Raw genomic sequence first — 23,695 nt, 5'->3', positions numbered from 1 at the left:
TCTCTATGAAGGCCACTGCAACCAATGTTCTTTCAAATGCTTAGTTTGTGGGAAGTCATCAATAAACTCCTACACAGTGGTTGATTGTGTAGTGCTTTGTCAGAGAGCACTGAAGAAGAAAGTTTAGGGTGTGTCCTCCATGCTAACAAGCATGTAGACCTGATCTCAGAGTCTAATTGCTTGTGAATCTGGTATACTGACTTTTATGTTGTCCCTGGCACCTATCTAATCGGATGTGTGCCTAAAGGTGTAGACCTGTCTCTAACAATGTATGGTTGAAGACCTGCACTGTCACCAGGAGGGGGACAGACAATAAGAGAGTAGAGTGTAAGTAGGTGTTGAAGGATGACATGGCACCTTTGATGACTGTTTAACTATAGAGGGATGTTTCCCCCTTCCTATGTCACATGGAGCTATCCCACAATAGAGAATAATGACAAATGACAGACTAATAGGGTGAGTAGACCGTCTGCATGATCTATGTTTTATGTTGTACAACCAGACAAAACAGGATAGGATTTCAGACAGATGTAAGATAATAACAATAACATAGATTCTGGGTCATTTAACTTTAGTACTGTTGAAAGCCTGTGACTCATATGGAACTAATAAAGAGGGTTATAACATGTCAACACTAAATAGGGTGTAGAGCTATCACAACCTATTGACATCTGACGTATATTTTTATCCATACTATGGACACCTGTTATTAAAAGGGATATCAGGGTGTTGCAAGGTATTTTAAGATTTTAGAAGATCACCATCAGGAAATGGTTGCAAGTGCTTCCTGGAAAATGCTTGAGCCAATCCTGGTTTATAAGGGCCAGGATCAGACCTGATGACTAAGCATGCCACTAATAGAGTGGGTGAGAGTCTTAAAATAAAACCATATGGTATCCTGGTGTGCCAACTTTCCTTGTTTATCTGTGCCTTGATTTATAAGTCCATGAACTGAAGTTTGTAGGATACCTTTATGTGTTGACTAATGGGTTAGGGAGACATCCAATAGCCCTTAACTGTTTTTCATCTCCCTAATTAATAAAATGCAGGTTATAATGAAGCTTTGAATTTTCTTAACCTGATGTGTGCACATAAGCTTAAGCCTGTCTCTAGTAATGTGAGGTCCAGAACCTGCCCTATGATCATGGAGGAGGAGAGGCACCAATTGTGCTCTCATAGTTTACAGGGACTACTGTACCATTCCTGGGTACAACAGTGCTGGCAGCATTTCATGTGAATCCTTAGTATGACCATACCTTTTTATCTGTATCGGTGAAAGTGTGACCTATTGCCACTTCTCATGTCTATGTCCACTGTTTTGTGTAAACTAGAACCTCATGCTATCTTACTCTGTGTGTATGTGTGAGTCTGAGTAATAAAGCCACTGGGATCAATTGTGGATGTACCTGGTTTGAAATGGCAAAGATGGCAGATAAGGACAGCTCCACAGTCAGTGGAAGTGTAGTGCCACATTCTTGTGGCTGGTGGTAGAGATCCGGACACTGACATGGGAAGGATGGAAACAGGTAAACTGCTAGAAATTCCAAAACTTTGTAAGAAAGATGCTGCTGATTGGTCCTTCCTGAAAACTGCCATGTGGTTGATGAGAGGGGTGATATGTGGGGCAGAATTTCCTGTTGCTCAAAAGTTTGAGATGGTGGGTTCAACTCTCCTGTCTAGAAAAAGTATTAAAGTTGCAGCCTAACATCACCATTTTGATCAAGTTCCAAGTTCTTCAGGGCTAAGGAAGAAAGTGCTTCATATAACCATTAAAGGACTTATGACCAGGACTGGTGTCTGCCTGACAGCTAGTTTTCCAGAGGTGAGGGCGCATCACTTGAAGTCTGCATGTTCTGTTTGTGCCTAAAAATCTGCCTGCCTGCTGAGAGTGAATGAGTCTACATGGCCCTACATGAGGAGAGACTCTCCAGAAGTCAAAGGGCAGCAGCTTCATCGCATGGGAAACCCAGGAGAACCTGATTTGCCTGAGAGAGTCCACAAGAGATGTCCTATGTTGCAAGTGGGTCCCCAGGAATCCATCTGCAGCTCCTCATGACACCTGCACCCAAAAGGCTACTTTTTCTCACCACTTGTGTGTCCCCAGACAGCCGATGTAGGTTGCAATTCAGTACTGTCACCACTGAGAAGCTGCAATGGTGCTGTAAGAAATCTGATCGGCCTGAGAAAGAGGTCCACACACCTGCTTTTGAATCAGCTTGAATGAGGACCACAACTATCTTTCCATGGCATTTGAACGCATCACGTCTTATAAGCACCACAATTGCCTTGCTATTTGATCTGCCAATGTCATCCTGGACAAGGGCCACAACTGCAGGATGATTGGGGATCGATACATCAGAGCCCACTGAGCTGCTTTCATCTGTTCCACCTAGATGCCTTGGAAGCCGAAGTTGTGGGATCCGCCAGAACTCCCTGTCAACAACATGACAACAATAAGCGAGTACCACTGGTAACTTCTGGCTGGGAAACACAACTATAACATGCTGATTCAAGAACTTGAGAATGATTCTACCTTTAACCTCAACAGGGGTAAGATTAGAGAATCTGATTGCACATTTAAATCTGTTGGAAATGTTATCTGCACTTGAGCATATTCCATGTATTCAAACTTCCTATATACTCTTTTAAGGTATTGGAAATTGTACAGTTTCAGGAGGCAGTTTTAGCTCACTGGATAAGTAACAAATGCTGATGGTAATTACAGCACATCAGTTAGAGTAGCACATTGAGTAGACGACGGTCTGACTAAATATTAAGGGTGTGAGCATGATCAATATTACAGCCTGTATCCACAAATTAAATTGCATTGTATTTAGTTTTCCTGCTCCATTAAAATACTTGCTTATACAAAAAGAGAAGCATGGGGCTGGAGATTTTGTATTTTATCCTTCGGCTCCCTACTGACTTTTGAACTGTTGCCTCTCCCAATACCCCCCTGAGAAGCCTGTGACTACTCACCTTCATTACCCTACAAGTCAAATTTGGGGAGGCGTAAGACTGGATCCTTTCGCAAAATCATGGTAGGACAAACCAAAGAACACTAGTGGTAAAGAACCTAAATCACCATAGATGCGGCCTTGTAGAACCTGCCTGCCATATGGCATCACAGACAGGGGCAGACAGGGTGGTAACATCGCTGCTGCATTTCAACAATGACTCAGTTGTCCTGCAACTACCAGATTGTAGCCACAAGAAAAACGTGAGAAATCAAGACCGCCCTAGCACAATCCAGCTTACTGAAGCCTGTTTGTCACAGACTACATGTGGAGGGGTACTATGGTAGGTGAAAATTTTAAAGTGATCACAACAGAGGCAAATTCATAATTGACTAAGCTGTACCCACAACATATGGATATTAAAACTCTTCTAATATATGAAGATCAAGAATGTGCCATATTCATAATCATTATGATCATGTCGGATAAATCTGAAGAATATAACAACCAGAATCAGATGAATTGCAAACAAAGTGATAATGATGAACTTGATGGTAAATAGGAAAGTAGGATAATTGAATATTATTAATGACCACAAGCAAAATCTGTAATTTCTTGCATTATTAGGTCTTATTTGTGCCTGATGGGCTAATGTTAATGAGCAAGTGCATCTACGTTTAGAATCAATATTTAAAAAAATCCCCCTATGTCAAAGTGAGCTGTGTTAGTTTAGACATGTTTTAGCAGCACACATCAACAGTACACATAGAAACCTATTTACGTATTTAAAAATGAAGCTACCCTCATAAGGTATAAAGACTAACATATGCCCTGCTGTTAAGGAATTGTCATATTCAAAAACAAGACTTTATTTCATTAGCAAATAAAAAGCCAAGGCTAATGCTAGCACCTCACCGATTATCAAAACTGTATTGTCATTTATCATTTGAAACTCATCTTTACTAATTTACCAGCTAAGTAATAATTCCTTAAGACCCACTTAACAAATGTACCTGATTTTGTTGAAACCTCTGTCTGTGTGTCTATCTAAAGGGTTTGTTCAAGTGTTTTCTGTTTTCTTGGAGCATGTTTTAATGGTGAAAAAATGTCAGGCTCCGTTTCCTAAAAAGGGAACATGATTAATTTAAGTAGGTTGTACTACAACGTGTTTATGTTGTTTTGTGGCTGTTTGGAAAGATTGAAAATTCCCAAAGCTATGTTCACTTTACAGCGTTTTTACAAAAACTAGGACATAGCACGCTCATACAGTTGTGCAGCTCCTAGAAATGAAAAAAGTCGAAACAATTATTCTCGATCTCTCAGTTTCACCTTCCATTTATTCATTCTGACACAGTTCAACCTTTCACCACGTGTAATGGAGCAGAACTTCTAAAACAAAAAATTGTGTTTGTTCAAGCATTTTCGACCTTCGTTTGTTAGTGCCCTTCTCTAAATAAATATTCTATATTATGCTTTCATTGGCACTAAGTAACCAAATTTGTTTAATTTCACATAACAATATAAAACAGTAACAAGATTTTTCTGTCTAATTTTAGAAAAAAATAATAATCGAAAGATGTTTGTTCAAAGTGTTGAAAATGAATGAAAAAGGGCTCTACATTCCAGGAACAAATAATAGGTTTTGCAGCAGAAAGAGTGGGCTTGTTGTATACATTCAGTTAACGTTTTCGTTCAAACAGAAGAAGCTATATACTATTAAATAAATAACAAGTCCTACTATATACATAATACTGTCCATAAGAAACGAAGTAAACTGGATTCAGTTCAAGGATGTTGCTGTATCTGCTAGCCTCTCTCCTTTTAGGCCCTTTAAAATGATTCTTAATTTTGCACAGTTTTTCTTTTCCCAAATTTAATGACATCCGCAGGATCGCACGACCATGTTTCTGTATTTTTTTAAAATGACATTGGAGCTGTCGTCGAAGTAGAGTACGGAGATGGCGTTCAACTTTGTTGGTGCGCAACAGGGCTTCGGAACGTGATCAGGAAACATGAGGTGGACCTGTGAATAAAAATGTATACAACATAAATGGATGTGTTTGAAAAGAAGGATACTATATGTTTATTCGCTGTGACACTGTGTCAAGGTTAGTAATTTGGATACTTAATTTGTAAATGTTGGTGTATAAGTCCACAGTTCTATAAACAACTGATGACATCCCCCAAATGAGTAGCGAGTAAACATTCGCCGTAGAGTAAATGAATAAGTCAGAAACATGCCGTCGCCCACGAGCAATATTACCTTAGATTAATTTATTAGCAGTAAATTATGTTAAAGACGACAGAATCTCAATACCATTTTGGCACCTGAATGAACTATTTTATATTTTTTTAGTTAAGCTATTTTTAGAAGTGTGATACATGCATCTTCTAAAAGTCTAAATAAATTAAATGCATTTGTTTTCGTGGGTGGAATTAGCTTTTCTGATCCCTATTCTCGACTTGGAGTAATCTCATGAATAACCATTCTCTTGCTACTATAGCTTGAGGTACCAATTCTCATCTCCCCCTCATGCCACTTTTCGAAAGGTATGGAATCCACACTTCAAATGTAGTTTCTTAATGTATACTATCATTCAAAGGTTTTATTTCATAATACGTATGTTTTTTTAATTATGTCAAAATATTGCTCCCATGTTTTATATTCCAACTGTAGCACAGTGAATCACATTGTGCTTCATCTTTTTTGGTATTTTCCCCTCTTGTGGCAATTGTTTCTGCCTTGTATTTAATTATTAATTGTATATTTATGCCGCCTTTGCTGTATGCTCTGGAATTACTGTTAATTATCTACTTTGAGAAGGTTTTTAATGCCCTGTGAGTGTATTCAAGGCTGTATAAAACTACAAAAATATAAAATATAAATAATAAATAGATTGCATTACAGTGTGGTTGACCAGTTGTGCCTTAGTGGTGTTGATCTCCATGTTTTGCAGAAATATTTGTGCAATGAGTAAAAAAAATGGACATTTCAAAACAGTTATATAGTAAAAACACCAATTAATAAAAATACCAAACCAAACTGGAAAACTAAAGCAAAAGTAATACAAAATGACACCAAAAGAGAAATTCCAGTAAGGGGAATCAGTAATAAGAATGTTCAAATATTTAGGAAAAAATATTGCCAGAAAGCACTAAACACCAATGATAGTCCATGGAAGTGGTGACCGGGACCTAAGTGTGCTCTCATACTGACTATGATGGAGAGCGAGTCAGATACGTTGAGCAAGTTTGTTTACCTTCTGACTTAGGGCCTGATTTAGAACTCGGCAAATGGGTTGCTTGGTCACAACAGTGATGGATATTCTGTGCCCCAAAATCTGTATCCAATTATATTCTATGCAATTTAGATTTTGACAGGTGGGATATCTGTCACCTGTTCTAAATTAGGCCCTAAGTCTTTTATATGGAGCTCAGAATCCTCCAGCAGAGCAAGCTTGAAGTTGTATCCAAGTAATTTTCACCAAAATTGGACAGCCTTGTCACAAGGTCCTACTTACGCTCCAGATGTCTTTGATGAAAATGTTCTAAGTCCTATCTTTTTGGGGTTACTAGAACAGGTCCTCAGGGCCATTTATAAAGTCCCTAGAGGACTCATTCAAGCAGAGGCCACCAGCAGGCTCCAGACTAGGTCCAGTTGTTACTGGTCATCTGGTCACTTCAGGAAAAATGCCTTTTGCAGCTTGGTGTGTTCCTGTGGCCACAAAAGTGGTCAGCCAACTGATCATTGAAGTTCACTTCTCAGTCCTGGGTACAAATGGGAGCAGATAAAGCTTGTCAGGTTTCCACACAGGTCACAGACACCAGGTCCAATTCTCTTGTAATCTTCTGAATGTCCAGAAAGAGTTTTGGGAAGTTGTGGGTGGGGTACCAGCTTTGTAGGTTTCACTAAACAAAGGATGGATGGGGTGACTCCTCAATAATCCCTACCCAAAGAGGAAAAGGTTTCAGGGGCAATCCCCACTTTTACAGTACATATTGTTTGTCTTACTACAAACCATCCCACATTGAACCGTTTTAAGGGAAACTGTAGATTACACAAGCCTCCTGCTTTTGAGGAGAGCGTGTGTGCAAGTCGAGGGTTTGTGTAGGGAAATGAGCAGTGCCCTCCTAAGGTACATCAAACTGTTTCTAGGCCAGCCGTCCCTCCAACTGCTATGGGGCCATGCTGCCTCCAATATATCCATGGAGCAAAGACTTTCCACCTTCCACGTCTCTCCTTACACTACACGGTGAATGGCCAGGCCGGGGGCCTCTTCCCAATTCAAGTTAATGCAGTTCCTGGAACCTTCCCACCTGTCCTTCCTAAGCTGATAGGGATCACATGCTCCACACCCAGCCCATTCTATCACCAAGCAAAAGCCATTGTTCTGCTCTGGGAGAGCTTGAATGCCTCATTAAGATCAAGCACTGGCTGGGCAGCTGTTGGCATTCAAATAACCCTCCACAGTCTTGAGACAGGGAAAGACAACTTTCCAAAAGCTACTTTCCAAACATATATTAAAAATGTAATTTTATGAAAGAATCACATTTTCTATAAGATGAAAAATAAACTTTGAATGACATTTTCAGTACTTTCCTGGCTAAAGTTGATGATTAAAGTTTCTAATCTATAGTTTAACATTTTCTAGGATCTAGTTAAAGCACAGCCAGTGAAAAAAAAGCTTTTGGAGGCTAGTCACTGGAGGAATCTGCCAAATTTAATGTTACACATGTTCCACTTTTAAATAGTAGGAACTATACCTTGTGGACATCAAGATGCACTTTGGGATGGCATTAATATTTAAAAGGAAGGTGTCCTGCCAGTCAGGATGTGTTATTTTGACAGGTTTGGTTAGGCTACTGCATCTCGGCTACACATGGTATGTCTAAAGCCAGTTTTACAGGCCAACTCTATGGAAGGCACAATAGGTGCTGCAATCTCCAGTTGACATTTAACACCAAGGACCTAGCTGCATTTTCTATGGCATATACTAGGCACTTAAATTAAATATGTGAAGCAGGGGAAGACTACTTAACCATTTTTAAAGGGGAGCACAGACAGTGTATTCCTGTTTAACCTTTAGCATGGATACAGGACATAACGTGCTAAGATCAGCAAATCAGACAGAGAACAAATTGGGAGACATCACACCAAAGATGTCAATATCCTACAAACTCTTTTGAAGTAATGATCTTGGAAATTGTGTCACATTTTCAGGAGTTAGTTTTGGCTGACAGGATAAATAAAAAAATTATTGTAAAAAACTATAAGAATTATTAACACTGTCCACTATCTCCAAGGCACGATTTCTGTAAGAGACCTAATCTATTATTTATTTAGAGGTTTTACATAGTAGTGTTCGTTATTTTACAGTCACTTCACAGCATTATGTATTTCTGTTTAGAGTGCACTAGCAAGTACTTACGTGTAGGGTAAGAAGATCTCAACCAAATGTGAGGCACTGTCCTTATCCAGTGTCACTAAGACACCATCACCTATTTTCAGGCCCAGTAAGGCTACTCTAAACACCTTTTCTTTAGAGCTTTTTGAAACACATGTAATTTAGTACTGCCTTTATTGCCATATTAAGGACTTCCCATTGCTTGAGCTTTGTTATACAAAGTACCTATCTCAAAGTCTTGATTCTTGAAAGTAAGTGGTGTGATAAGGAGCACCTTAGTTAATCATAGGTTTCTGGCTAGGGTGTAGTGTGAGCACGCGTCTGCATGTAACCAAGACTTTTCCATTAGGAGGATTTAAACTTGATCCCTAAATCCACTGGTAGCTAGGGGAGAACATTGAAGATGGGTTTCCATGGTATTGCTCAAAGATTCAGGCTCATTCTGACTTCTTCTTTCAGCAGTTTCTGCAACATGATGATTTGGTTGTTAGAAACCCAGAAGTACAACACAGTAAAATTGCCCTGCCACGCCATCAGAAGAGTACAATGTGACAGGCTATGCAGAACAATGAGATGATCTTCCAAAAGAAGCATAATTGCAAATTCACCATTGGATAGATTTGATATTTGTAATGTTAGGCATGACAGCATTACAGTAACCTTCCCCCAACTTTTTGCCTATGTCCTCCAATTTTCTGACCTCAATTTTTGATGGCTTTAGGACTCTGTGCACTTCACCACTGCTAAAAAGTGTTAAGGTACTTGTGCTCTCTCCCCTAAATCATGGTAACATTGGCTTAACCCCAATTGGCATATTTCCCATAATTATAATCCATAGTAAAGTGCACTGTATGTGCCCAGGGCAGGCAGATTATATGCTGTTTGTGAGCTTGCAGCAATGATTGTTCCACCCACTTAAGTAGCCCTCCAACCAGTAGCCATGTCAACCTCGAAAATTAACCCTTTTGCCAGGCCCAAACCTTTTCTTTTCATAAATATACCTCACTTGTAAGCAAGGCTCTGGACAACACAGAGGGTAGGGTGCAATGTATTTATAAGGCAGGACATGTACTTTTAAGTTCTAAATGTCCCAGTAGTGGAAAACTCCCAAAGTAATTTTTCACTGCAGCAGTGACTATTTCCATAGGATAATACTGTGATTACCTTATTACATTTTATAACTATAATTCACAATCTGGAAGAGAACAGATTTTAAATTGCAGTTCTGAAAATGCTACTTTCAGAAAGTTGGTATTTTCTTACCTTAGTCACTTGGAATCTGTTGTCTGTCTCCAATACATGTCTGGGGTGGGCTGACAGCTGGGCTTGTGAATTTCTTCTAGACAGCCATACACAAGTGGCACTTGGGTGTGACCGATGGGTCATACACAGCCTCTTGGGCCATCCTTTGCAAGATGTGAGGGAGGGGCTGGTACTTACACCTGAATAGGCAGTGAGATGTCCACACACAAAGTGATGCATAACCCCCCACCCCCGTAGTGAGTCTGGGACGGAAGAAAGGACCACTGTGCACTTCAAAGATCTTTATTTGAAGTCTGCTCTACCTCAAAGGGCAAGTGGGTATAGTACTGGACCTCTGACACCACCAACTCAGTACACTTCTGGGCCTGTGGATAATTTGCCAGGAAGAAGGACTGTTATGTTGCTACAAGGACTGCTACTCTGCTGAGCTGCTACTCTGCTGAACTCCTGCTATGCTGATCTACTGCCTCTTGTCTGGGAGTAAGAAGGACTGGACCTGCATCTCTACAACCCAGAAACTTTAATGGCCTGCTGACTGGTTTCCTGTTTTCTGAAGTCTCAGAGACACAAAAGACTTCAACCTCCCCTGCTACATCACCCTAACTTTGCTTGCTGAAAGTCTTGCTCTTTCAACTGGGCCCTTGGAAGTGGGTATAAAGTGCTGCTTCAACCAGAATCCATGCATCCTCATCAGAACTGGAACATCTTCACATTTACATATGTTGGAACTACCGCATCCTTGCCGCTGCAGAGTGGACCCGGTGCATCACCTTTGGAACCAGCACATCATCTTTAGAATTGGTGCATCACCTACTGCAGCAGTAGCACATCACTTTCGAAATCAGCGAGTCACTGGAAACCGATGCATTGCCACAGTTGCATTGAGACAATCAATGCATCTCATCCACTGCGTGGCTTGACACCAATTCATTGCTTCAGCTGCATCTTACATCTTCATTGACAATGATGCAAACTGAATCAAGGTACCTTGGTTTAGCGGGCCCAACTGTGTCCCTGTATCTGGCCCATGCCCAATTGTGTGACGTTGCTCTGATCTTTTGACTTTGTCCCAGTCCAGGGCGACCAGATAAGTGCTAATTGCTTCTAAGCACTATTTTACATCTATTCTTTAAAACTTCATATCTTGATGTCTACTAATTAGATTTTTGTTGTTTTGTTCTTGTTTTAATTATTAAATAAAGCTCTATTCTTCTAACCTGATGTGGTTTATTTGCACAAGTATGCACAAATAGTTTACACATTTCCTCTTAATTTAAGTCTGACTGCTCTGTGCCAAGCTACCAGTGGGTGAGCAGAGGTTAACCTAGAGTGTGTTTGTGACTTACCCTGACTAGGACTGCGGGTCCTGCTTGGACAGGGTGCAAAGCTCTACCAACCAAATACCAACCTTTGAACACTGATAATCAGCAGTTAGGAAAGGAGTTGTGTTTGTGCAGTCATACAGTAACTTGGTATACACTACCCATCCACATCAAGACCATTTAAAATTTTAAAGTCTCCCTGTTTGGCATTTTTTGAATTTTTCCTCAAAATCATGTCTTTGGCTGCTGGTTCTACAACTGTAGACATGGGATTTAAGCTGGCCAGTTAGGAAACCTACACAGTGGCCCTGTTTAGGGACATTTGCAAGGAGATGGGGGTTCCTGCCCAGAGTGCCATAAATAAGGTGGAATTGCAAAAGACGCCGAGGACCTGGGCAGAAGCCCATGCTAAGAATGATGGATTGAGAGAGCCTGAGAATTTATTTTCTGAGGAATCATCTGCACGGGCTGAGGGTGAAATCTCTGAAATTGAGCTCCCCATGAGAGGCAGGAAGCAGTGTTCCCTCTAATGGCCTATCCCCACTCTAGCTGAGAGGGGAGGAAGGAGGAGAGAAAATTCAAGCTGAAGATGGCCAAATTAAAAATTGAGGGTGAGGAGAAAAAGGCTGAGAGGGACTAAGCAGAGAAGAAACTTCTACTGGCTCACGAACTGAGTCTAAAAGAGCTAGTTATCAAGGCCAGGCAGAGATATTCTAGTAGTGATGGTGGCAGCATACATGTAGTAACTGATGTAGACAAAAGGGTTTGTATAGCCAAGAATTTGGTGCCCGATTATGTGGTGAGAGATGACAATGATAAATGAATTTCTCCCTTTGAAGTTTCACTGAGAGTTCATAGGGTTCCTGAGGAGCATTGGGGAAGAAGGGGGGGGGGGTCTATGGAAACACACAGCAACACCTGAACAGGACATACTCTGACATTAGAGGTTCTGGACCAAACTAAGCATACCCATATGAAGGCCATTTTGTTTGCCAAATTTGGGCTGACTTCAGAAAAGTATTGTCAAAGATTCAGGGACAGCCAGGAGCCCCCCCCCAGCCAATCCTGGGTATATGTTGTTCATTATTCCAGTAAGCCACTGAATTGGTGGTTTAGGGGTAGCAAGGTTAGTGATTATATTGGGTTGTGCAATTTAATCATGAGAGAGCACATGCTCAGTATCTGTTTTCCTGAGTTGTGCTAGCACATAGGAGACAGTAAGCTGACTGACCCCCGAATGCTTGCTGAGGAGGTAGACCTCTGGACTAGCACCAAAGTATTCAAAAGGTATCGGGAGGCACAACCACAAATGTAGTTAGGGTTCCCAACAGAAGAAAGAGGGGAGATACAAATCTAAAAATAAGGAGTTCTCAAAAGGTCCCAAAAATAATTCTAAACCAAACAGTGGTGGTCACTCTCAATAAGAAGGGGTTCACTGATCATAAGACAGGCAGGTTTGAACCCCAATATACTGAATGCTAAAGGTATGGGCACTTCAAAGGTGACTACAAATGTCCCAAGAGTTCACAGCCCACCACCGGTGCGCAAACACCAGGATTGGCGAGTGTAGCACTCAGGTAGGAGGTGGTCCCAGTTAGCTTGAGGGACATACATAGGTTACCCTAGTTTCCCGGGGGAGGGGGAGAAATAGTGCCAAAAGTCCACATACCTACAAATACTTCCAAGTATAGGCAGTGGGTCACCATTAAGAGGCAATGGGTGGAGGCTCTGTGAGACACAAGAGCCAGCAGGGCTACTGTCAAGTGTCAGCTGGTTTCTGAAGAGCAGATCCTACCACACACATTCCAGAAAGTCACAGTTGGCAACAATTGTGAGAGACATCTAGCCATCTACTGGTAGCTCTGGTTCCCTTTGAGTGGGGGGTCTCAGGTTCTCTGAAATTTGCTGCGAGCCCTGCCAAGGCTATTGATTGTTTGTCAGTCAATGAACTGGAGCAATCTGCCTGGTGGGAGGTAGAGCTCAGGAGTCACTTGAAGATGATTAAATTGCCTAAATGGGTCAGTGTGGCCATGCAGTCCATGGCTGCCAAGTAGGGAGTTATGGGCTTCTGGAGCCTTGAACAATGGCCCATACAGCTGCCAAGGAGAGGGGCGGGGCATGGGATACCAGCCCCTGAAATTCCCAACCGAGGAGGACATTGCCATCCCAGGTGACTTACTTGAGGTTGCTAGCTGGCAGGTTGAGGGAGGGCCCACCACGGAGGAATTCTGCCATGAGAAGAAGGAGCATCCCACTTTTGAGGGCTTGAGGTGACAGGCCTCAGCCCATGCAGCAGGTGAAGCCTCTCTGGATCAGCTAATCTACTGGGAGAATGGTCTCCTCTATAGCTGGCCTAAGACTCCTGGTACTAGGGCAGCCCATGTGTTTGTGGTCACCCAGTGTTACCGGACCTTCTTACTGGGTTTGGCTCACAATGTACCCCTGGGAGGACATTTGTGGCAAGACAAAACCTTCGCCAGGACTATCTCACTTTTATTGGCTCAGAATGAAGACAGTCTCAGATGCATTCTGTAGGTCTTGTACTACCTGCCGGCCAATGGAAAGCCAGGGGAAAAGCACAAAGCTCCCCTGACCACACTATAAGTAATTGGCAGTCCCTTTAAAAGGGTGGGCATTGGCATCATTGGACCCTTGGACCCCAACACAGCCTTAGGCAACAGATTTGTCCTGGTCTTGGTGTGCCATGCATCCACTACCTACAGGCCATCCCATCTGAGGTCAGCAACCGCACCTGTGGTGGTTAAGGCTCTGATGGAGATCTTCACCCATATTGAGTTCCTCAAGAAGGTAGTGTCTCACAGAGGCAGTCCATGTGGAATGAGTGTGGTGTAACTCGCAGGTTCACCACACCCTGTCACCGCCAAACCAATGGTCTTGTGAAGAGATTCAACAAGCCCTTGAATGGCATAATTATGGGTCTAGTTACCACACAAAAGTATGGGTTTTTTCAAAGGAGGGAGCTAGTATGGGACGCTTCCCACCAAATATATTTCTCTAATCTCCCTCACAAGTCTCTAGTAGTGTGATTATAATTATGGGTCTACCTGAGCTCATGAGGCATAAGTGAAATGTCCTTTTGCCATTCCTTCTCTTTGCCTACAGGGAGGTGACACTGAAAGGAGTAGGTTTCAGATTGTCTGAAATCCTCTTTGGCCAACCTGTTAGGGGACCTCTGAGCTTATCAAGAAGAGATGGGAGAAAGCTCCCAAGAAATGCCCTCCCGGGATGTGCTCAGCTACATGCTGGCCCTCAGCAACTAGATGCACCACTTATAGAAGAAGGCTAAAAGCAATCTTAAGGCAAGCCAAAAGGTCATTACACTCTGGTATGACTAGAAGGCCACTGTTGGAGTTTCAGCCTGACCATAAAGTGTGGGCTGTGGAGCAAGTAGAGCCCAGAACTCTCTCAGACCACTGAACTGGCCTATACAAAATCAAGGAGCACAAGGGGGCATTATCTTGGTGGACCACCAGATCCCTAGATACCCCCTATGTGTACTCCATGTAAAGAGACTTAAGTCTCACTTTGAGAGGTCCGAAGTGAGACTGCTCCTCACGACAGATGAGGGAGTGGAAGAGGAGAGTGAACCTCTATCTGACCTCTTCACTGAACAGTACCACGATGGGTCAGTGGAGTGTGTTAACCTCTCTACCACCCTAACCCCATAACAGCGAGGGAACAATGAGGTGACCATTACCAGTTGCTAGGACAGTTGCCTCTCTGTTCTCACTCACCCCGGACTCATGCATCTGTGTGTCCATGATATTGACACATAAGACAGCACCCTTGTCAAGAACAAAATGTACAGGTTGTCAGACGGGGGAGAGTCAGCATCAAGAAGGAATTCTCCAAGAGGTTGGTTTTAGGGAATATTGAGCCCTCTAATAGTCCCTGGTCCAGTCCTGTTGTGTTGCTGCCAAAAGCTGCCCCACCGGGCACCACACCAGAATGCCAGTTCTGTAAGGACTATCAAAGACTCAACTCAGCCACCAGGATTGACGCGCACTTCATCCATTGAGCTGATGAGCTTATTGACAGGCTGGGCACTGCCAAATTCCTCAGTACATTTGATTTGACATAAGGGTACTGGCAGGTCGCCCTGATTGAGGGAGCTGAGGAGAGCTCAGCATTTTCTCCCCCAGAAGGCCACTTCTAGATGTAGGTGATGCCCTTTGGATCTAAAAATTACCCTTGTACCTTTCAAAGGTTGGTGTAACAGGTCCTTGCTGTTAAGGAGCCCTTTTGTGCAGCCTACCTAGATGACATTGCTGTCTAGAGTTCCAGATGGGAGGAGCACCTGCGGCACCTCTACAAGGTGGTTCAGGTCCTGCAACAGGCAGGCCTGACCATCAAGGCCAGTATGTGCCAGATGGGGCAGGTTTCCATGGTGTATTTGGAACCACCTGGTAGGTGGGACAAGGTGCTGTCCCTCCAGTCCATGATTGAGACTATCATAGCTTGGCAACCACCTGAAACCCAACCAGAAGTCAGGGCCTTCGTAGGCTCATGCTACTACAGAAGATGTGTTAAGGATTATGGCGCCAATGTGGCCCCCTTTACTGAGCTGACTTTGGAGAAGCAGTCCAGATTGGTGCTCTGGACAAAGGCTTGTCAGAAAGCCTTAAGCACCCTAAAGGAAGCCATGTGTACAGCGCCGTGCTCAAGGAATTTTAATTTCTTTAAGCAATTCATTGTACAAACGGATGTTTCAGAGCATGGCACAGGAGCAGCCCTTAGCACAGCTAAATAAACCAGTAGCCTTCATTAATAAGAAGGTACTTCTACAGGAACAGAGGTAGAGTGCAAATGAAAGAGATGCTATTGCTGTAGTGCTGGCACTGAAGAAGTTGAGACCATAGCTGTCTGGGACCCACTTCCTGGTTCACACAGACCACAGGCCCTTCAGATGGATCATGCAGATGAGGGGTGAAAATCTATCCCAAGATGTTGAGGTGGTCCATCTCCCTAGAGGGAATGGACTTTACAGTGGCACACCATCCTGAATCAGAACACGCCAATGCTGATGGTATTTCCAGGTTTTTTCACCTTATTGAAGAGAACTCTCATGGGTTGGGTATCTCTCCCCACTTTCAGTTGGGGGAGCATGGGTTAGACATCACAGCCCAGGGTCATCTTCCCCCCAACGTGTTGCCTACTTCCTCTACTTTTCTGAACTCATTTTTGCTGGCTTTAGGACTGCTAACCAGTGCTAAAGTCCTTGTGCTTTTTCCCCTAAATCATGGTAAATTGGCTTCACCTCAATTGGCACATTTAATTTACTTATAAGTCCCTGATGATGTGCAGTAAATATGCCCAGGGCTTGTAATTTAAATGCTACTTAGGGACCTGCAGGACTGATTGTGCCACCAATTTAAGTAGTCCCTAGACATATCTCAGGCCCACCATTGTAGATCCTGTGTATACAGGGCCATGTCAACCTGGTAAAATAACCCTTTAGGCAGGCCTAACTTCCTGTTTTTATAAATATATGTCACCTCTGACGTAGACTCTGGTCAACCCAGAGTGGAGGTTGCAATATATTTAAAAGGTAAGAATTAAACTTTTAGGTTTTACATGTCCTGATAGTGAAAAACTCTTGAAGTCATTGCGCATCTATGTGTCCCATAGGATAACATTGGGGTTATCTTATTACATTTTATCAGTGTAATTCATTTTCTGAAAGAGATAAGTTTGTCAAGTTTGGTGTCTCTGGAATCACAATTTAAAATCACAACTTATGGTGAAATGAGATTTTAAAAAGCAGTTGTGAAAATGCCATTTTTAGAAAGTTGGAATTTTCTTACTTTAGCCATTTGGTGCCTGCTGCCTGTCTCCTATATGTATCAAGGGTGGGGTGACAGGGGGGCTTGTGCATTCCCTTTAGACTGGCACACAAAAAAGGAACTTAGATGTGACTGATGGGCCATCTACAACTTGATGGGCCGTCCTGGGCAGGATGGCAGGGAGTGGCTGACACTTACACCTGAATAGGCAGATTCCTGTTCCCACACAAAGGACTGCATACCCCCTGAACTAAGTCTGGAACCAGGGCTGGAAGGGAGGACCTCTGTGCACTTCAAAGACCTTTTGTTGAAGTCTTCCCACTTCAAAACCCCAACTAGGTGTAAGTACTGCAACTCTGACACCACCAACTCATTACACTTCTGGATCTGTTGATAGTCTGCTAGGAAGGACTGCTATGCTGCTGTAAGCACTGCCATTCTGCTGAGTTGCTGGTCTGCCCAACCCCTTGTTTGGTCTTTCTCTAAATGAATAAATGATATGATATAGAAGAGATCATCATATAATAATGTATGGCCCTATGTGTCTTATGCACTATCATACTTTTTCTCTAAATATGCATAAAGAGGAACATGGAGAAATTATGAACTGAGTTGATGCCATTGTTAACTAAATTAAAAAAAAATATTGGAACTTATTTGACTCTGTACTAAACTAAGCTAGTTTTGACTGATAACCTTAACTTACACATGTTCAGTCTGCCCCAAAATACTTACTAAAGGGTGTTTTTTATACCTAATGTAGGGTTTGAGCCTCCCAGATACCCAACAGTGTATTACTTTAAAGTTTAAAAATGTAAGAATCAATATTTCTTTCTGTTATGATGTGTGGCACTCAAGGTATACAAACTACATGTCACCTATGAAGAACTACCAATAAAAGTCAGCATATGTTACCTATTGTTTATGGATGTTGTCATTTCCTCATTTAAATAGTTTAACCTGATTCATTCAGAAAATAGATTTATTTGATTTCTTGACAGTACGAATTTAATTAAACTTATCTATCAAATGTATTGAATGTAAATTAAGTACATAAATTAAACAACACAAAGTAGATAGGTTAAGGCTTTGAAACAATCACAATATCAGCTCACTTCATAATCACTTCTGAAAGAAGATTAGCAGATAAGTAGCAATGTATCAATTGTATGTTGCTTTTGGTTGATGGAGATGCATGTGCATGTAAATTAGTAGATTGATATGTAATTTATTGTATTGGTCCAGTGGGCCCATTTTTGTTGTATACTACAGTTTAAAGCAGCAGTGCTTGAATGTTTTGATACAAAGCAGAAGTTAATACTTTAAACAAGTAACCTAGAAATCCCCTATGATGACCCACAAAGTCAAGACACATAGGGGGTCATTCCGACCCCGGCGGTCAAGGACCGCCGGGGCCGGGGATGCGGGAGCACCGCTGCGCCACCATGGGGGATTCCGACCCCCTCACCGCCATCCTGTTCCTGGCGGCTCCGACCGCCAGGCACAGGATGGCGGTGAGGGGTGACGTGGGGCCCCTGGGGGCCCCTGCAGTGCCCATGCCAATGGCATGGGCACTGCAGGGGCCCCCATAAGAGGGCCCCACTTTGTATTTCAGTGTCTGCTTTGCAGACACTGAAATACGCGACGGGTGCCACTGCACCCGTCGCACATACCCACTCCGCCGGCTCCATTTGGAGCCGGCTCCTCGTGGGGAGGGGTTTCCCGCTGGGCTGGCGGGCGGCCCTCTGGCGGTCACCCGCCAGCCCAGCGGGAAAGCCAGAATGGCCTCCGCGGTCTTTCGACCGCGGAGCGGCCATTTGGCGGCTCCCTCCAGGCGGGCGGCTCCCGTCGCCCGCCGGGCTCAGAATGAGCCCCATAGTATTAAAAAACAAAGCAACATTCTCTTGAGTTAACGTACCAGTAAAGGTGATCAGACACTAAAGAAAGCCAGCACAATGATTATGACCCTCAATAGACAGTGACAGAGAACGTCCAGTGTGAAGGCCCCAGGACTCTTCGGTGGTACTAATAATGCTGTTTCTTCTAACATGAAATAATTATGAAATCAAATAAAATTGGCTTAGAAAAACACATGAATTGTGTTGTGGACAATTAGCATTGGAGTTGGCCCTGCTGTGACAGACATCTTTCATGAAGAAAGAAGAAAAGGAGAAGTGGTGACTTCAGAAGAAGCAGAACCCCACATAAAACTTCAGAGGCTCACAACCTAAATCACATTTGGTATCTGGGAAAGGATTATAAGAAGGGGAGGTTGAGCCCCCATAAATTGGACATCTACTAAGCTGTCAGATGGGCTGTGTGAAAAGGTTGACTTCTGCCTGAGACTATGGTTGGGTGTCAAGGCCTGCTATTCTCCCTGGAGGGTGAGGGGACATCACCTGGGGATACCATGATCATCTGCCCTAGAGCACCCCACCTATCTGCTTGCCAAGACCTCTGTGCCCTGTGTGGAAGAGAAGAGCACTGAAGGGAGCAGGGTCCAAAGGGAAGGCCTACCGTGAGGACTCCCTATGCGAGGATTTAGCTGTGCACTGATCCGGCCATGAGCCATGTGCTGGATTGTTTTTGGCAACTGGTGTATAACAGGAGAGGGCCACCATAGACTGAACCATGTGTTGTGCACCGTGGGGTTCTTTCTATTTCTGTACCGCTGTGTTGCGGTGACCCCGTATGCCAGAGGGGGCCACTGGTAAAGCTACCACTTTGAGGAGTGCTGAGACATGTGATCATCTGGGCTGGGACGCTGGTGCTGGAAGAGCATGTGCCTGTATAACCACGTTCCACAGCAATCCCGTATACCAAGAGAGTCTGCTGGTATCAAAGTTGTCAAAGGTTTTGGGGAAGCCACCTGAAGAGTAGACTGAATATACGATCGGCAGGTTGGATCCACACTTTGAGGGAACTGCCTCCAACTTACCACTGAGGACTGTCGGAGACATGATGGATGATGTTGCAACCTTGCTAGCTCCTGTCGAGAGCTGAAGCAAGGATCTCCCTCCACCCTCCCTGTTGAGCAAATTCAGTTTACAGCGTCTTCATGAGCGGGGAGCTGCGCTGACAACTGAGATACCCCTAAAAACACCACTCAGGAGAAAGAGTCTGCATGGCCGGGTGCTGCCACGTGTGTTGTGAGCAGCTCAACCTCTCAAATGTCAGTAGGACTTGCAGATGCACATTGAGGCTTCTGCATCACTGAACTCTTCTGTGCTGCATCAAGAGTCAAATGAGAACTCTTGAGTACAGTCTAATAGTTTGCATTCCCAACATGTGGGCATAAGTGAATGGGGAATAACCCCCAACGGGGTTACACGAAGGAGGGTAAGACGGGGTTTCCCTGACAATAAGTAGAGCCCTGACCTCAATGGAGATAGTTGTTGCTTCTGAATGTTGGACTTCTTTGCATGTGTATAGTTACCAATAAAATACTATTTTTCTTATAAAAGCCTGTATTTGCTGGACATTTATTTATTATTCCTACTGTTTTCACTTTGACTCAAGTCGTTTTCACTGACCTGTATCTACACCACTCATGGGGAGCCTTGACTTCTTGACCAAAGCCACCACGGAGAGTCAAGTACAGAAGGGGTTGTTGGCCAAGTTGAGCAGGATTGATAGTAGAACAGGTCCCACGGCATCAGGTGTAAAAGGCATCAACCACCAGGGTTAGGCCCAGAAACCCCTGCGTGCCCCAGGGCCCACTTAAAGGGATTCTGACACAGGCCAACTGTGAGAAAACAGGGCTGATTGCAGAGGCCCCCTAACTTTTTGCCCCCGTTTTTTACTTTTTGCTGGTGTTTTCCTGACTCTGATGTTGCCCTGGGTACTGCTAACCAGTCCCAGGGCCTTTGCTCTGTGTAAAATCAATATGCAAATTAGGCTAATTATAATTGGCTAAGTTAACCTACGTATAAGTCCCTAGTATGTGGAAGGGCATGTAGGTTTAGGGACCACAGCATAGGTAGTGCACCCATAGGTGCACTGCTGAGGTGCCCAGTGTCATTTTAAAGGCGGGCCTGCCTTGCTGGCTGCTTTTAAATTAAAGTTATATGCAAATTCGACTTTGGAATTAAAAGTAGTTCCAAAGTCTTAAACTACCTTATTTTTACATATAAGTCACCCCTAAGGTGTGCCCTATGTGCCCCTAGGGCTGGGTGCAATGTAACTATAAGCAGGGACCCTATAAAAATTGTTTAATAAGCCCTGGTGAGGTAAAAACAGCCAAATTCGTATTTCCCTCATTGTAGTAAATGGCCTTCATAGGCTAGAATGGGGAGACTTTATTTGAATTTTTAAAGTCCCCTTAAATGATGGATACCAAGAGTTTGGTATCAAATTAATTGTTGTAATAAATCCTACAAATTCCAGTTGTTGGATTTAATATAACTTGTTCAGGTTAAGAGTTTTAAACTTTACCTGAAAAGTTGCCAATTTCAGCCCTGCATTGTTTTTGCTGCTGCACTCTGATTGGCCAGCCTCTAGCAGCCTGGCCAGGCTGCATTGATGTGGTGTGAAGTGGCCTGGCTGCACACAAAGGAATGTGCCTGTGAGAGGGAATCTCCCCTCAGCAGATGGTGAGGCAGGAAGGGGGAGGGCTGCCAAACTGGTCTTCAAAGCCAGAGAAGGACATTTGGAGCAACCAGCAACACCCCCACATCCTGCAACCCCAGACAACTAGGTGCCCCCTTGATTAGATTAGGAGAGGGCAGGAGAGGGGTGTGTTTATGATTTTTAGCCACACCGGTGGGTGGGACTCAGCCATATGTAACCTCCAAAAATCAGATTCAGCCATGATAGATTTTTGGAGAATGTTGCATCCTGGGATGGATTTTTGCCACACTTCCCAGAAAGTGGTCATCACAGGGGGGAGGACCCTGCACCTGATTGGAGAACCAGGACCCCCCTGCTTTTCACCCAGGAGCAAGGATAAAACTGGCAGACATGCACCCACACCTCAGTTCCCTACCACATCCAACAAGGAAGAACTACAGAAGAAGAAGGACTGCCCTGCTGGACCCCTGGCCTGCACCTGGAACCTGCACTCAGAAGGACTGCACCAGCTGCACACCTGGACTTCACCAAAAGAAGGACTTTGCCTGGCTTCAACTGGTTCAAGGAGGGACTCCCTCTTTGCTACAGGTGAAAAATTGTTAACCAGAGTTCCCTGCACCAACTCCTGAAGAAAGCAACCAGCTGACCACTGTCCAGTGGCCAAAAAGGAGTTTGTGCCAGGTGCATTCTGGGAGTTGTAGTCTGCACCCCCCCAAGGACCATCTCAGATCTTCTGGACCCTTGGGGTGAGCTGTGGACCCCAAAAGAACCTTAAAAGGACATCTGGGAGAAGCCCCAGAAGTTTGGAGAACTTTTGAAAAAAGCTCCATAGAGGGACTGACCCACTGCGGCAACTCTAGCCGGCTTGCCTCAACCGTGACCCGGCCTGATTTGTTGGTTCATCCCGGTAAAGAAAATCTCTGAAAAAGAGACTAAGTCCGAAGGTAAAAAGTTGACCGGGACCTTCCAGCCAGCGTATCCGAGGAGGGCTCCAGGGACGTCGGATCAAGATCCAGGTTTACCCCGGTCGAAGGATTTTCACCTCGAAAAAATGACTAAGTCCGAAGGTAAAAATCTCCACCGAGGATTCCCGCATCGCGTATCCGGAGAAGGGCTCCAGGAGGTCGGATTGGACTGGCAGCTTTGTCCCGCTGAAGAAAATCTTCAAAAAAAGAGACTAAGGGGGTTATTACAACTTTGGAGGAGGTGTTATTCCGTCCCAAATGTGACGGATATACCACCAGCCGTATTACGAGTTCCATAGGATATAATGGACTCGTAATACGGCTGGTGGTATATCCGTCACTTTACCGTCACTTTTGGGACGGATTAACACCTCCTCCAAAGTTGTAATAACCCCCTAAGTGTGAAGGTAAACTTTTTACTGAGGCCTCCCTCGGCCTGTAGCCGAGCAGGGGTCCATCGCGGTCGGCCTTAATTTTTGACTTTGCCTCGGTCGAGGTGCAACCAGATGACCCAATTGGCGCTTTTTGTTTCTAGGCGCTAAAAAATAAATAATTCTTTAAAAATTCATATCTCCGGTTCCCCTTATCCGATTTTATTCATTTTGGTGTCATTTTAAAGATAAAAATATAATCAATTTTTATAAATTGGTTTTGGATTTTTAAACTGTTTCCTCTGTTTTATTTAATTACTGTTTTGTGATATTTGAATGCTTTACACTCTGTCTCCTAAGTTAAGCCTTGACGCTCGTTGCCAAGCTACCAAGGGTTGAGCTGGGGTTAATTTACTGAGACCTAACTGGACCTTAGTGGAGGTTAGTGGCCTATTGCTAAGTGTAGGTACCTACCTGCCCTTACCAATAACCCATTTTCCAACACCAACTATCACTCCAGTTACCAAGCTATATCAGCATTAAAGCAGCAAGCTTAAAAGTGCAGGATGGTGTTTAACATATTTTCGTTAAGGTGATTAATTCATAAAAGTGCTACTAAATTAGTATGTCCATGTTGATACAACTGATCATAGAAGAGTGAAACAGTACTAGAACACCAAATCGAAACGAGGGTCCAGGTTCATTTTAATTCTTCGTGACAAATAGATGCCTAGCGATGAAGATTGGTGGCCACATCTCCTCCATTGTCAGAGCAGTTTTTTCGTGTCGCACAGGGATGAATCTTAGCTCTCACCTTGTCAAATGTGACATACACCTACTAAGCTCTATTCAAAAACTAAGTTGTATCATTGCACCAATACACCTTTAACATTTAACAACATCTTAAAACATCAATAATAAACATCACCATCCTAACAAAGTGCTTACGCCAGCTACAAACTTGAATGCAAGATTACTTTCTTCTACTAAATTCCCAGAAATAGAATCCCTTTTCCTCTCAACCTCTCTTAAAATCAAT

The 23,695-nt window shown here is 43.5% G+C and overlaps 1 protein-coding gene across 1 annotated transcript in view; it reads right to left on the bottom strand.

Moving 5' to 3' along the window:
- Positions 1-4,262: 4,262 nt before the first annotated feature.
- BMP5 (bone morphogenetic protein 5) overlaps positions 4,263-23,695 on the bottom strand; it is an 808,157-nt gene continuing 788,724 nt past the window's right edge. Inside the window, exon 7 of the mRNA XM_069235783.1 lies at positions 4,263-4,980. Coding sequence (XP_069091884.1) covers positions 4,831-4,980 — 150 coding nt within the window. The 3' untranslated portion in view covers positions 4,263-4,830. The remainder of the gene's footprint in view (positions 4,981-23,695) is intronic.

The sequence above is a fragment of the Pleurodeles waltl genome, chromosome 5 (assembly GCF_031143425.1).
Source record: "Pleurodeles waltl isolate 20211129_DDA chromosome 5, aPleWal1.hap1.20221129, whole genome shotgun sequence".
NCBI lineage: Eukaryota > Metazoa > Chordata > Amphibia > Caudata > Salamandridae > Pleurodeles > Pleurodeles waltl.
The sequence above is the reverse complement of the archived record's forward strand: the minus strand, read 5'-3'. Positions and strand labels throughout refer to the sequence as shown.